The 16,025-nt window shown below is 35.7% G+C and overlaps 1 protein-coding gene across 4 annotated transcripts in view; it reads left to right on the top strand.

Moving 5' to 3' along the window:
* Positions 1 to 16,025, top strand: part of CFAP20DC (CFAP20 domain containing) — an 88,792-nt gene that overhangs the window by 51,564 nt on the left and 21,203 nt on the right. For 3 of the 4 annotated variants that reach the window (XM_075514234.1, XM_075514233.1, XM_075514235.1), the window contains 2 exons: positions 1,638 to 2,051; positions 9,998 to 10,201. In XM_075514234.1, coding sequence (XP_075370349.1) covers positions 1,638 to 2,051; positions 9,998 to 10,201 — 618 coding nt within the window. The remainder of the gene's footprint in view (positions 1 to 1,637; positions 2,052 to 9,997; positions 10,202 to 16,025) is intronic. The other variant, XM_075514236.1, reaches the window with a different exon arrangement.

The following is a 16,025-nucleotide window of genomic DNA, read 5'->3' on the forward strand; positions in this document are numbered from 1 at the left end:
ATTTTTCTGTCCTGATACGATTTAAAGAATAAAGGAACAAGATTGAATATGATAATGTACCCTTACAAAGGCTGATAGATAATTTCACTCTGATACCTCAGTATTAAAGCTCAGCGTACAAAGGGACTATATCCCATCTGCTCCTAGTAGGTGGCCCTCTAGAGTCATTAGAATGATTTTCTTAAAATTACAACCCAGCAAGAGCAATCAGTTTTCTGTATCCAGAACTGCCCATCTGCATGTTCTTTCAAGGAATACAATACATCAGTGGAAGTGCTCATTCCTCAGGAAAATCATTCTCATCTTCAGTTTAGCTGCACTGCATTAATCAAGCAAACTTTACTGATGTTTCTGGCACCATTTCATGATTTAGTATTTAACAAATTATTCTAAAACCTAAATATGTATGGCTGAAGAGACATGGAAAGGTGGGAGGGATTTAAGCTTTCGATAAATCAAAGTTACCCATTTCTCTCTAATATGTGAGGAAAAAAGTACAGTGTTTTCTTTGGTAATCTTCCATCTAAAGTTAACCTAACTTAATATGGGTTTCCAGCACAGATTTTAAGATAACTTATGGCAAATAAAAATCCATGAAAAAGAGGGAAATACAGATTTGTGTTTCAAGGAAATTACTAAGTGAGGGAATAAAACTAAACTTCCAAAATGTGCCTCATTAAAAAAAGTGAGGGATTATTTTCTCGAATGTGCATTTCATTCTGTGTAATCCAGTCCTGGACTCACTGAAGTCAGTAAGAAACTTGGATTGCTTTCATTTGCAGTAGGACTGCACCTTGGCTATGAGAGGCATACTGAAGATGGTATTTCAGTGTCTTACTGAATCTTGCAATATATACTGGCTTACATCCAGCATGGTAGCATATGGCAGAGGACCAGCATGATGAGATGAAGATGAGGCCTCTCTCATCCTTTCTTCCTTGAGAATAAGAACATTGAGGCAAACACTAGATGTGCTTCCCCATTATTTTTCTTTCCATGTGTTTGGTCTTGCTGTTTGTTGTTGAGATGGGGTATGAGAGAACATCATACGCTTGATTCATGGGATATTTTGCAGACATTGTTAGAAGCATGAATATGAGGTTAACAAACTCACCTCCAAAATTCTTAAATGAAATTCAAATGGTACTGAATATGATATTCAATGATATTACCAGAGGTGAGCAAAGTTATCTCAGCAGGAGTTATTAATTCTACACTTAAGTTGAAGATGCGACGTGAAAATATGGAATATTAATAATTCAATGGAAAGACATCATTGTCATGGACTTCTTGCTTACTTTTGGTTTGTAATAACTTTTATTGAAATTATGATTATCATGTAACACACAGGTTTGGGAGTTTACTACCATTCTAAATTTGGGCCAACGTTTTGAAAAGTGTAATCTTTCCTCCCTCTCCTCCTCTTTCTACTTTTCTACTTTTCACTACTTGACATGTAAGAATACATTTATGGTATAGTCAGTGTAGTTGCCAGGAAATGCAGCTGGTTTTCAGATTCCTTGCAAATTTAGAATTAGGCAGCCAAGATTAAAGAGCCGTTTTGAAATTTTAAGGTTATGTAAAACTATTGGGTGACGATGAGAGGGAATCGCTCTTGTTTTGTTTCCTAAATTTAGGATGACGACAACAAATTCATCCAGCGTACTGAGAACCTTGAGATCAGCCACAGCAGGCAAGGAACATCTGATTCAGCAGTTTTTAAAGAGATCCCATTAAAGAGGATGTCATGGAGAAATGAAGACCGGAAGAATAAGGGACACAGCAAACAGAACCTCGAAGAGACCATCTTATCAAAACCACAGAGTTCCACTGTGGGAAAAAAAGATTCTGTTAGCTCTCAGAGAAGCTTAAAGCCTACCCTTTCTCTTTCTCCAACTGGAAGTAAATCTGAGTTCTTTAAAGTAATTCCAAATGGATCTGAAAAAACTGAACGATATGGAGGAGTTTCTGGTCAATTAAAAAGATCTGTCAGTAAAAAGTCTCTCAAGAAAATCTCAAGAGAAAATTCATGTCTGACAGCACAGACTTGTGTAAGTGATTTTTACTTTGAAATTAAATTATTAGATTGTATAGAGAAGCTATATTAGATATACCCATTTGCATGAAGTGACAAATAATATGCCTTTCATCCAGATGTATTCTGGTTTCATCATAACAGTATTTACTGAGCTTGGTCTGTTGAAAGTTGATTTTATAGGTTTTTGTGGCACACAGTACTCCAAATAAAACAGAAATCACAGAGGTTTATAGAAGAAAAGAGGTGTCATTGAGCAACTCACATTTTGGAAATAGGTGAGTTAGAAAGTAGTTTTGGGCTGAAAGATTACAAAGGAAAATTGACAGACTTTGAATTGATATATTAACGAGTGACCATAGAAAGAGTGTTAATCTAGGTACTTCACAGTTCCTCTGCGACAGCCCTGAAAAATAATACATTATGTGATTGAGGGCCAGCAGTGAGGCTGTGTCATAGGCTAAATTGCCAGGCTACTAAAGGAATTGTTACATTCACCAAAGTGTTGTTTTATTCCTAGTTTTTTCTTCCTGGATTCTCCTTATGGAAATATGCAGTAATTAGAAGAACAAGTTTGTCTGAAGCTAATTATGTTCTTAAATATTTCCTAATAGCTAATTCTTGTCTTTTCAGCTTATAATGATGTGCTTTGAATTGTGCTTTGGATCAGGAACTGGAGCTTAAGAATCAAGTGTATTCTGTAAATCACAAATGAGACAGTATGTTACTGTTCCATGTTTTTGGATGGAATTCTTTTGGGCTTAGAATTACTGCAGATGCATATCTTTTAACATGTGACCTCTTCTCTAAATGTGTTGTGAGTAGATTAAGTTTATTCCTGAGTATCTGAGAGTGGAACAGGCCAAACTTCTTCCTCAGGCTTCAGAGATCTTTTTTTTTCAGATGTTCAGCTAATACCCTGTGAGACCAAAGACTTGCATAGCCAGCATCTTCTGTCCAGCAGCGGTCAGTCATAGATGGCTAGGGAAAAAAACAGTGCAAGGACAGAGCAAGTATCCAGCGATACCTCATGAGCATGCCCTGCAGGCTTCCTTCCAGCAGTCCATAGCTTAGCAATTTCTTCAGTGAAAGGTGTTGTTTTTGTGGTAAATAACTGGCGGTGGAATTTTTTCCCACAGATTGGTGTAGTTGCTTTTTGTATCTCTATGGCCTTTGCCTTGTGACAGTGAATTTCAGAGTTCAACTGCTATTTGTGGGGAAAAAAATACGTGTCTCCTTTTATTCATTTTGAATGTACTGTCTCATTCCTAGTGCTTTCTCGTTCTTGTGTTTGTTATAAGAAACAATGAGTAATCTTTTTTTTTTAATTATTATTCTTACCTGTGCCACTCACTATTTGATGGCTGTATATTGTATTCCCCCACAGTTGTGTCTTCTGGAGGTCAAGGAGATTTATGGCATTTAGTCCTAGGATTGCTGTTTTGTGAATTTTTTTTTGTCATTTTTACCCAAGGATGCTGAATCTAGCTCCTGCATGATCATTAATGTAAGAGTGGTTTTTGGATAGTAATATCTTGAACCAGGTATTACACGCTGCTGGGGACCAAAAGAATAGACACTTCTCTTTTTTGTGGCTCTATGAAGCAGTTGTTATCCTTTGGAAAAATTTACCTACAGTAATGTCTTGCAACGTGGCATATACCTCGTTTGTGTGAAGGAAATTAATGTCTTCCATCATTATTGTGTTTTCTGTCCTTGTAGCTTGTTTCACCTGTTATAGGATACCGCAGTCACCGTTCCCGTCAGGGGGATATGCTGTCATTCTGCTATGGGAATTTTAGTCTGTAGCGCTTCTGTTATGTGTTGATACAGTTAGTTTTAGTTATGTGATTAGACAGCATCTGTGAAAGGGGAAGCAGGAGTGACTACTTCCATAGGACAAGGCTGTTACTGCTGGGGCAGGGTCATCACGCGGAACAGTTCTACCTACCTCCTTTTGGCTGCTATGGCTGCTCAGGATGGACCACTCTGCAGCTCATTGTGGATATAGAAATCTGGGCATTGGGCTAGGAAGAGCAATCCAAACTGGGCATCAGATTAAAGAATAGTGTCTAGGAAAGCATATGTTCAGTTTTTCTGTGTCTTTGGTAGGGAAATGCACATACTGCCATGCCACTGATGCTTCGGTGCTTTTTTGTGAAATGAGTCTGTTTTAGTACTGGTGTAGGGGTTGGGTTTTGTGTCTCTCACAATCCTGTGAGATAGTCTCTCTGATTGAGGGTTCTAGAAATATCTTCCTGTATTCTGCAATTAGCTTATTGGATTGTGTAAAGGCCTTGCACTTTTCCTGATAAAAACAGAACATCCTTTTTCATGCTGTGGAGACTGCTTTCCTTTGGGAGGGAAGCAGATTTAAGGGGACGCATGGGGAATGAAATACAGTAATGCAGGTGAAAATCAGAAGCAGTGCTGATACCTTATGGTGATGAAAAATATCAATGGCTGGTGATCTTAAAGATAATAAAAAGAAAAAAAAAATTTGAAAAGCAGATAAAATCCTACCAATAGCAGCATATGTTCTATGTATTTATTATCTGGAAAAGACATTAGAATTGCCACTGTTCCCACTAAAACGTGGAAGAATGCTGCAATGCATGTGTTCTTTTGTATTTGGGAAGAAGTTAAGATAATGTTTCTGTAATTTGTAGTGATAAGAAAACCCCAGTTGATACTGATAATCTGATTCTCTGTTTCTTAGATGTGTTAATATCCATGTATCTGTCTGTAAGTGTGTAATAAAATTTGTTTACTTTTTACATTCCCTTTCCCTCCTAGTTTTATCTATAGGAATTCTTTTTTTCTAGTTTCCAGTAACTATTCATATTTTTGTGATTAAATGTATTCCTCCCTTGTTTCCTGATTCTTTTCCGTTTTGGAAAATTGTTCCACTTAAAATTCAACTATGTTTATTACTAATCGTAACTGTGATCTATTTGTCCATAACAAATGAAACATGTTGATTACTTTACTAAAAGGTGTTATCAGTGTTTAATGCAGTGATCAACTTTGTCCTGTAGAACGTAACTAAATAGAGACTACCTAGGTGGATTGCAATTAAGTTTTTAAAGTGTTAGATGTATTTTACAACATTTTTGTGATACTTTGCTTTAAAAGATGATGGAAGAGAGCTATCATTTTTCCTCTGCTCGATAAATAGTTGATTACTAAATTAGACAGGAAGGTTATTACCATACTGCACTTGTAGCTGTAAATGTATTGCACATGTAATTTGTTGCTTGTAAGTATTGTTTGCAAGGACAAAGCCTACTATCAATGTATAGAAACTCAGGAGTTACAGACTTTGTCTTATTGCTACAAAATATAAGATGAAAGTATCTGGCAGATTTAGCTCTCATACTTGATTTGATCAAGTAATAAAATTTTCCCATCCAGAAGCCTTTTCTTGGAGTTCTTTGATACTTCTTTTTGTACTAGGCCACGGTCAAAATTTGAAGCCAAATTTGAGTGCCACTGACTGCCTTTTAAAAAGTGGTTGTTTATATTAGAAAGTATGTTCACCTAGCACTTACAGAAAAATTTGTATTAATTTTTATTAAGAATATTTCCAAAAATTTTTAAATTAATATAATAAGCTATTTGAATGTGGCCTTTTTCTGACCACATACATATGTAAAGTTTTTTTAATATCTGCTGGAGCAGTTTTGCAGGAAGAAACTACTATTCTAGGTCCCCAGAAGTTTCAAGAAAAGAAGTGCTGACATATAATACTAACTACAGTGAGACAACAACACTGGAGTTTTTTTGTTGGCTGTGGGCATGTAATTATTTTATTTCCATTTTGAAACACTGTTCATTGTTTTAAGAGTTATGTATGAAAGGATAGTTTCATAAGAAAGGGTGTTAGAGTGAGAGTTTACAGAGAAGTAGTCTCTTCTAATCTGCTCATACGGAGGACTGGTAAAGAAAAAAAATGCTTAACCAACTCTTCCTGCAATCAGTTTGCTAACTACTTAATACACTTTAAGGACCTCGTTGCTTGCAATGTTTTATTCATGTTTTAATAGAATTCTCTATTATTAAGTTCAAATATTTTTAATTAAGAAAGAAGTACAGCCCTCTGGGTAATATTGCAAGCATGTAGATAGCTGGTAAAGTTTTCTGCACGTATAACTACATTCAAACAATTCTGAATAAATCATTTGAACCTAGAAGAATGCAAATGTCATTATATATGAAAAAAAATCCTTTAAACAACAGGTTTTGTCAATCTAGCAAAAGTTTTAAGCGCTTAATAAAAATACTTTATCATAAGGGGCGGATATGCAAGAAGACAAGATAAGCTTTTAATTACTAAATGAAATATTAATTTTAGACAAATTGACAAGTATTGCAAAATTACTTCTTACATCAAAGGTTCTCCTAAATTACAAAGTGAACTTAATCTCAAATTCAATTTTCAAATTCTCTCTTTGAAAATTGGTTAAGACAATATAAAATTTGTGAAGAGGCTTTTTTGTAGTAGTCATCTGAAGCCACAGAACACATAGTCCAAACTATTTCTCCTTTATTACAAGGAGTTTATTGTACAGGATGTTTAACACAGAAAATTGTCATGACACCTGTTCTCCTTTCTGAGTATGGTATTTCTAGAGTGAGACCAATACAAGAACAGGAAACAGAATGACAATTTGAAATAAGCTGGGAAAAAACCCAACAAATGTTTTGAATTGTTTTGTAAAAATTCTAAAAATCTATGCATCTTTCTTCATCAATGTAAAGGAAAAGAAGAGCAGGGTTGGGCAATGTTTTGCCTTTATTAAAAAGAGAATGAGAAAAATGTTCTTTCAATGCTTAGTGCTTTTATTCTGCATAACACTAGTTCATGCTGTCATTTTAATGACTGCATGCCAATTGTTTCTTATACGAGGTAAGAAAGATAAGCCAAAGCTTCTCTTATAATAATCAAATAAATGCAGAAGGCTTCTATATAGGAAAATTAACAGGAAATCAGCATCTTCAGTAAGGTCAATAAAAGTTATAGCAGCTGTAGATCTGGTGGAATACTAATATATCAGAGCAAAGCAGACTTTCCAGACGTAACATAGCAAGTTTCGTGTGAAGTGAGCAAATAACTAATAGTAACTGAGCTAATAACATATGTTCAATAATGGTCTAGAGAAAACATCATGTATTATTTTAGGATTAAAAATGGTAGTAATAATCACGCTATTCCAGAATGAAGCTTGGACCTCAAAAGCCAGAGGTAAAAAAGGGGTAGCAGCTATGCTAACAGCTTCTGTCATCTTCTTGTACCTTGTACAAAATGGCAGACTACATTTATCTGTGCCGAAAAGTAGTCTTTGAGTGCTTGAGGTGAGTCCATAGGAAAAATCTTTGCAAAGACGTTTGACTTAAGAATTTGAGATACATAGTAAAAAATCAAAAATGTTTGCAATAGGCTTTAGAGTTAATTGTCTTTTTCACAAAGATTTGCATGCTTGTACATGCAGCTGTTTCCATGTGAGTGCCCTTCAGTTATAAATCCTGTTTTATGTGATATATTTACCTGCTGATTGTCAGCTTGCAGGCACACTTCCCATCAAAGGTGGTTTACTTTGTTGTTTCAGTGCTAATTTTCTTTTTGACTGGTTATTTGCAATAGCTGGCTTTAAATGGAATCTAATATCATGGTAGTCGGAATGAAATGTCAAAAATATGATAGAGTTGCTACTCCCAAAAACTTAATGTTGGGCAGCAGTCTTTACTGAACGGTACTTAATTTCTTAACTAGAATTAAAATAGGAAGTATTATTTTACATGCTATTGAGATAATAACTGTTGATTTATGGCACCCATGAGGAAATAAAAATATGTTACATGTTTTTATTCTAAAACCATTTTTGCAAATACATAGTAAAATATTCTAGAGCTTGAGCTGAAGTCAAGGTTCTGTTCATTGCACGATGCCATTACATGTATTATTAAAAAGGAAAGGTTTCGCCATCTGTCCTTGATTCAAAATTCCCATCCAGTGTGTATTGTATTGCACATCCTATACCTGGAGTTCAGCACTGTGAACGAATCTATGAGCATATCCCCAGTTAAACTTCTGGAGGGAAAATAAGTAATGTAGTATCCTTCGTTACCTGGCTTTGCTCTGATCCCAAGGACAAAAAAAGCTGGCAGGAAAGGGGATCAGGTGGACAATAATGCTTTTCTGATTCCCAGAAAATACAGTTTTATTAAGGTATATGGAACTCCCTAAACCAGAAAGAAGTACTGTGTGTCACTGAAAATAACCTTCTTTTTCAGCAGTGCTGTCATATAATCTTTCTAGCGAAAGTGAGCACTTTGCATGTGAAATACTAAGCAATATACATGAAAATCTAGGATATATACATATCTTTTTGCACAATTTCCTTCAAATAAGGAAATCAATATCCAATGTATAACATCTTTTGTGGGCTGTATGTGTCATACCTCTGTGGAGCTGAATAACTGAACCTATATATTTTATTAATCACTTGCATATATTCATGAGTGTTTTTAAAAGCAAATATTGTGTTTGTGTGACGTCATAGCCTGAAGGTATTGAACGTTGCTGTACTATTTCTCTTACTAAGACAAAGCTGCAGTTCAGGTTTTCCTACGTCTCAGGTGTGACCAATTCATGATTATAATCCACATAGAAGACTTAGTTATGTGTCTTGTATACATAGGAAGAAAGCAGAGGAGGTCGTAGTAATAATTCCAGTGCGTGATATTTCAGCGTGTTTTCTGGTGGTAAGGTGACTTTTGTACCCCCGGAAGACACTCTGAAACATTACAGACTGGATTTCATAGCAGGAAAAGCTAGCAATGTTCATGTCACTAGTACTGCTGACTTGCTTGTGTTCTTGAGATCTTCAGTTACCCTGTACCTCCCCACAGCAAAACAGACTGTGAGATTGCCTCTTCTGCCAGGAACATGATAAACTTCTGGTCTGAAAGCCCCGTTCTCTTCACTAGAATCAAAGCACTGTCCCGCTTTGGGATACTGTTACATAGTGTCTTGCAGCCCACTGGCCACATTCCAATGATCTAAATCCTCTGAAGTCCTGGTCACTACTTGGATTCACTTTTTGAGCAGAAATGCTTTGTAATTCCATTCAGAATCAAAACTAGAGCCCTCAAGTATTAGACCTGTTCCTTCGTGAAACAGTGATCTATGTGGACCCTTTAAAAGAGAGAAAGTTTTTCTTAAAGGAGTTCTTTAAACAAAGATGATGCCACAGCAGGTTGGGTGAACTTAAACAATCTTATCGTGGGGTTTGTGTGAGGCATAAGTACAAACTGCAAAATAGTTAATACATGGTTTTAGCTTTTGGCCTGTGGATCAAGTTTGATATAACAATTCGAGTTAGATTAACAATTCAACCAATGAGTATGAAGAAAAATGAGAATACAGTGGTGTTTATTTTAAAATGTATATGCTAGCAAGTTACCAAAATAACTTTTAAAATTTAGTGCTGACGTGTAGCTTTCCAGAGAAATTTTATGCTGTGCTTGACAAATAACTAGATGTTATGTTGATGGTGTTTATGATACTATGATAACTGTGTGATTGGGTTTATTTCAAGATTTGCATTTGATGTTTAAGCAATTTTAGCTGCTGGATTTTTGAACTCCTGAAAGCCTGCTTTTATCTTCTGTTTTTAATTGCAGTGGAACAGCAACTTCACCAAACACCCTGGATCCAAACTGGAGTCCATAACAGTGTTTGTGGTGTTCTTCCTTCATGTAATTATGTGTAAATATGCTTGATCTTCATAGCTGAACAGAAATCTGTTAACTAATCTTTTCTAGTAAACATTTTGTTTCTCTTTTAGTATTGTAGCTTCTTGAAGATTCCCCAAGAGATTCTCCAAGGTATCTGTTTCATTCATATATTCTGTTCCATGATCCTGTCTATATTGTTGACTTTTCCATTTTATTTCACAGGAATATGACTGGAAAAATTACCAGTCAAACAGACTGAGTTCATCTGAACTACAGATGCTGGCTAGCATGAAGAGACAACAAAGTGAAGAATTAAGGGATATTGGGATCTCACATGGGCTGAGCGCATCACAGATAGACAACTGCAATGTTAGCATAAGTACAAGCAGTGATGATACAGCAACCTGGAACTCTTGTTTCCCACCGGTAAGTCTAAACCCACAGTATTTTCTCTATATAGTTTCTATCAATTCTGAGTCTCGGGGGTCTTGAATATTAAAATTTCTCGTAGTAGCTTTGAGATTTAAGGTATCATTACCAAACGTTTTTTAGAACTTACAGAGTAAAACACGCAGCCAAAACACATGCACTTCCAGCAGGTTCTGTAGTACCACCATGGACAAAGAGCCAATCTATTATATAAATTCCTTCCTAGAATCCTGAATAATCATGTAGGCTGAACAGCTTGTCACAATAGTGGCTAACAACCTGCAGGTGTGTGATATAGTACTTAAAAATAGTTCCAAAATGAATGAAACCCAGATATACCAGTCAGCAACTGCATTACAGTGTGAGTAATGGAAAATAATTGCTTCTTACAATGATAAAGTCTCATTACTGAAAAGCTAGCTGTTTAAAGGACTGAAGCGGCAAAAAGCTGCAGTAGTTCAGAGTGCCTAGGATGTGATCCTTGTCTATTTTACAGCTTGTATCCTTATTTGTCCTGGTACAAAGTGGTACAAAATCACACACAGCTGCACTGTGTGACAGAGTACTGTTATGAGAAGCAGAGGAGTATTTGTTACACTCCACTGAAGAGTATTGAATGTATGAAATCACAAAATAACATTTCAGCAACTATATAAAGGTACTTGCAGGAGCTGCTGTAAAACTAGATAACCTCATATTCCATTTATATCTCTGCAACATAGTTCTTACTTTATTGTAGGTGAAACAATAATAAACAATGAATGTAGCTTAAGTAAAGCACACAACACAACTCTCAGAGGCAGATCCAACGCTAGAAGAGTAAACACGGCTGTGTTGCCCCAATATAAACTATTGTAGAGTAAATGCTCTAAAATATTAGGTGCAAATTACCCCCAGGGATCTATAGGGCCCAAATAGAGGCCTGTAGTACCAATCTCCCATAGTGAATGATCAACACAGCACTGGAACTTTATGGTACGCTGGTAAATGAAGGTTTCAAAGGAGAAGAAATTATCGATAAGTGGGTAATTGTACAAATAAGAACATGGTTCACAGAGTAATATTTTGCAGGACATCAGAGAAACATTAGTTGGTTTTAACTATTTGAGACATGTCAACATTACACATTTAGTTGATTTCATCGTATTTCCGATGTGTTTTCTCAGTATGCCCTAAACAGACCCAAACATGGTGTAAATCTGCAAGGCTGGACAAATGGAACTCAATTAAATATAGAGAATAGCAGTCTCATTAATTTTTGAGTAGTTTAATTATAAGGAAATTTATAAGAATATTTAGACACATCAGGTTTGGTTAATACAAATTACATGACTAAAACAAAATGAACTTTTAAAATAAAATGTGCTGCTCCAGTATTCAGTGAAGCACAATGTGATTGCAAAGACAGTTCTTTGATCTTACTGCCTTGATCAGCTTCTGTAGCTTCAGACTAATAGCATCAGTCTAAAAAAGTGCTTAGATATAATAGGTTAGTCATTTAAACTGTAATTTAATATAGCTGTAGTTTTTCATAATAGTCCTTTGTGGCCATCTTTCTCTGCATAAATCAAGTGTAAAAGGCAACATATTTGTCTTAGAGAGAAGTTTTTCAAATTTCATTCAGTTCACTGAAGTGTTGGTGTGTCTTACACATGCAGCCTTGTCAGGTTTCTCCTCTGCATTTTGCAAGGTGGGCACTGAGGTTTTAAGATTTAATGGCAAGAACCTCGTTTCCAGGAAGAGATAATTTAGAAAGCAAACCTAATCTTTCTCAGATAAGGACTAACCGCTTAGTCCCTCGCTACAACAAAGACTGCTGAAATTCAGCTTCCGTGGTCTTCCCTACCCGTATACCTCTGCCTTTACGCAAAGAGACTCTCTGTACCAGTACAATGTTGCTTAGTCCACAGTATCTATTGATTCTATTTTCCTTTCTGCGATAGCTGCCATGGCACCAGCTATTCATAGATGCGGTACAAGTTTTTGGAGTATACACTTGTGTGTTTAACACTGTTTGATGTACTTCTGTTCCAATATTTGGAAAAATGCAGAGTAGTCATGTGAGGGTGATAATTCATTTTCTAGACCTTTAGTATCTAAGAAGGTTATAAACAGCATTTATTAGGGAAAGTGATTATTTAATCATCCCAAGTTGTTTAACACAGAAGCTTTTGAAAGCGTAATTGTGGGCATTTTTGGTATGCTGGTGTTACATTTTAGTATATTTTGATATGCTTACAACATTTCAGAAGACTTTGAGAGTAGTGACACTGTGCCAGTATTCAAATGGCTAGTTGAAATGAAAATGTTAATGTAGGCCAGTTAGTCTGATATCATTGTCAAAACAGTAAAAATCTGGTGTGGGATTCAGTTAACAGAGATTTAAAGGGTGATAATATGATTAATGATAGTCAAGATCTTTTTATAGAAAATATGTCCTGTTCAAAAAAATCTAATTTTCTTTATAAAGTTACAATTGATAAGGGAACTGCTTAGATGTAACATGCTAAGACCATTGTAAATATTTGTTTAAAAATGAGCAGCGTACAATATTGTTAAAGCACACCTTGAATGACTTTAGAACTGGTCAACTGACAGATATCGAAAGCAGTCAGCAGGGAATTACCTGTGAGTAGAGTATATTCAGAGGGACCCACCTCAGGGTTCATTCAGTTCTAGATCTGATATTGTTCAGGTTTTTTTATTGGTGATCTACAGTTTAAGACCCTGTGATATACATGTGGTCATGAGTTGATCTAATTCTTCCCTCTGGTTTTCAAATCTATAAATCTATCAGATGATTTCATATAGCGGTTTTCAGTGAATCCCCACACATAGCATTCACAGGTGCAGTAAATGTGTTACTGTATGCATAGGTAGTCTACATAACTGAGAGATCAAACTGCAGCCTAGTTGGAGTGATTAGAACATGTTTGGAGGTTGTTCCTCCTGCATTTCAGTCTTCTGCCATGCATGATCTTGGTGTAAGACCTAAAATGAGTAAAGTCATCATTTCTTCAGCTTCCAGTTTTTACCAATAAGTGTTCATTGTATATATATTTATTCCTTATAAATATATGTAAAAATATGTGTAGACTAAAAGTAAATTTGTTTTTATGTCACTGATCTCTAGTACCACTATCATTTGAGTTGAGTCAAGAGAATTTGCAAACAATCAATCCTTCCAAAATCAGATGTACGAACTGCAGAAAAGTTGGTATATATCTGTAGCCATCTTCCGGTTGCATAGGCAAATTATTTTAGCAGTGCAGTGTGTAGAAAAGAAATAGAAATAGAAATAAGCCTCATATTGTAGTTTGAGAAATTAAGGACAGCTTGAAATTCTTGTCATGATTAAACTTTCATGCTTACATGTGTTTCCAGGTTGTATCTTTCTGGTTATTTAAATCAGTAGTATCTATTGCTTTCTCTTATGTTCTTCAAAGATAAGTAAGGAGTATTTTTATTCCAAATTTTCGTTCATTTTATACAACATTTTTGTCCCTTAGTGGAATCTATGGCAACAGCACCACCAGAAGGCAGCTTTTTGTGTGTCTTTCATTTTGAAATACCTATGATGTTTTGCAAGGCAGGGCAGTTTATAATCATGTTAGATAGTGAACTTATGTATCAAAGTAATATTTTATATATAAAACACATTTTTAGTGAGTTTATTTTTTCCTTCACTTGCCATTGTTAGTCTGATTTCCAGATTCATTGAAAAGTCTCACGTTACTGACTCTAATGAAACTCAGAAACCCTTCTGAGTGTAAAGGCACATAGATCAATCATATTGCTAAGTTGCAGTTAGAACAGATGTCCTTAAACAACTATAAAACAGATATACTAAAACTGTATTTTATAACCTATGATAGTTTACCAAGAACTGAATGTATGCTGTCAGGAGGAATCGTTGAAATGTAAGTTGTTTAGCAGCTGCTGTAAACTATGACAGCCAAAAAGGAATAAAATAGCTTTGAATACTATGTTACCCAGCATAGCTGTCAGTTATAAATATGAAAAACTTCTATTTTAAAATGGATTTACTTTGAAGGAAAATTGTAAACCCTTGTAAAATGCGTGTGGGGCACAGTTCCAAATCAATAATATGTGTATGTGGAACTAAATATTTTAAAAGACTTTATTTGACTGTGTCTTACCTGAATCTTAAATCTTAAGGTCTATGAAATTCCATGTTAGCTTTGCAATAATATGAAAGACACAGTTCTATATATTGCAGAGTATAATGTGAAGTTTATACCCACACATATACACGTTATCCAAGAAAAGTTGCAAAGCTTACAAAATATTTCTGCTTAAATGCCTTGCTTTGTTCTAGAGATCCAGTAAGACCTTCCTGCCCTGTCAGGGAATTGGCCCATTCTCAGATAGCTGTTTCCACACTTCAGACACCACTTCACGTGTGACACAAACATTCTGGAGCAAGATCATATGTAGGAGAATTCAGGATATTTTCTTGCATATGGTCCCTGATTCTCAGTCAGAAATGCAAAGGAGAAGGAAGATTCTCCTGGATATTTCATTGATATATCCTAGAAGCTTGTGGTGGTATAATGCTCCACTAGCAGACTCCAACACACGCTCACCACTAAGACCTGTCTTTCGAGTAAAGAGTACTCACAGAGAAGAAAGATTACTTGTTCCCCAAGCAACTTCCTAAATATAAATTCAGTCACACAGGCCTTGATCTGCAAAATATCTGAAAGGATACTTCCAGGTTCATACCTAATTTGTGGAAGGTCTTCTGGCCTCCTTTGTAATGATTCAGAAAAGAAATCCACTTAACACAAAAATGGTCTGGCAGAACTGAAGTCTGACAGACAAGAGGAGTGATATTTAAACCCAGAATTATTCCAACAGAGAGCTCAGTTTGACAACCCCTGGAGGGATCTGTTCACATCAAGTCAAATTGCAACACTGAGGCAGACTATTCTTTACTATGAAATGAGACTAAAAATTATTTAGACAGATATTCTGGTTCATAGACTGACTAATTCACTTTCTGTCTCATCCTCAGTCTTCCACTAGCCATTATTTGGGAATTGCACTATCCACCACCAGGCAATGACTCATATTTGGCAGTAATTAGGATGTCATTCATCCTGACCATGTATTTTACAACATCCCTCCCTGCTTCCTGAAACCATGAGAACATACTCATTTTTATATTGATTTCTGTAAAAAAGCAATTGCTTTCATAATGCTTAGTATTCATTTTTAGCATTTCATGTACTAAATTGTACAAGTATTGTTAATGTATGCTTGTATTTTCACTTCTTTTGCATTTGCTTCAGTGATTTTTTAGAACTGCTTTTCAGGTGTGTGATAATGGCAAGGGGGGTCCCTTCTGGAAGCACTACATACATACTGAGAGAAAATGTATTTCTGAATTCTAAAAGTCTTGAATTTTTATACCAGTTTATGAATATTGATCTTTCTTGAAAATAACTGGTTTGAATGCCATAAACCAAATGTAGTTTAAAACCATTGGGGCACATTCTTACAATGGGTAGGTAAGATTTGAAGACTGTGGAAAATTATCCTATTTTGTATGAATATTCATACAGTCTACTGTTAGCTATTCATGAACAGCTTAATCCAGGTTTCAGATTGGCAGTGCCATAGAGAAGAATATGTGCTTCAGCAAACTTCATTTGGGCCTGCTAAGATTGCTGTTAACGGTGCTTCTGAGGAGAGAGGAACCATGTCTGCCAGCCCTATTAGCTCTGGCTCAGTGTTGTCTAGTCTTAAGAACAGTTGGTTCTGCACAGATTCAACTAAAAATCCCTGCACCGTGCTT

The sequence above is a fragment of the Mycteria americana genome, chromosome 11 (assembly GCF_035582795.1).
Source record: "Mycteria americana isolate JAX WOST 10 ecotype Jacksonville Zoo and Gardens chromosome 11, USCA_MyAme_1.0, whole genome shotgun sequence".
NCBI classification, from domain to species: Eukaryota; Metazoa; Chordata; class Aves; order Ciconiiformes; family Ciconiidae; genus Mycteria; species Mycteria americana.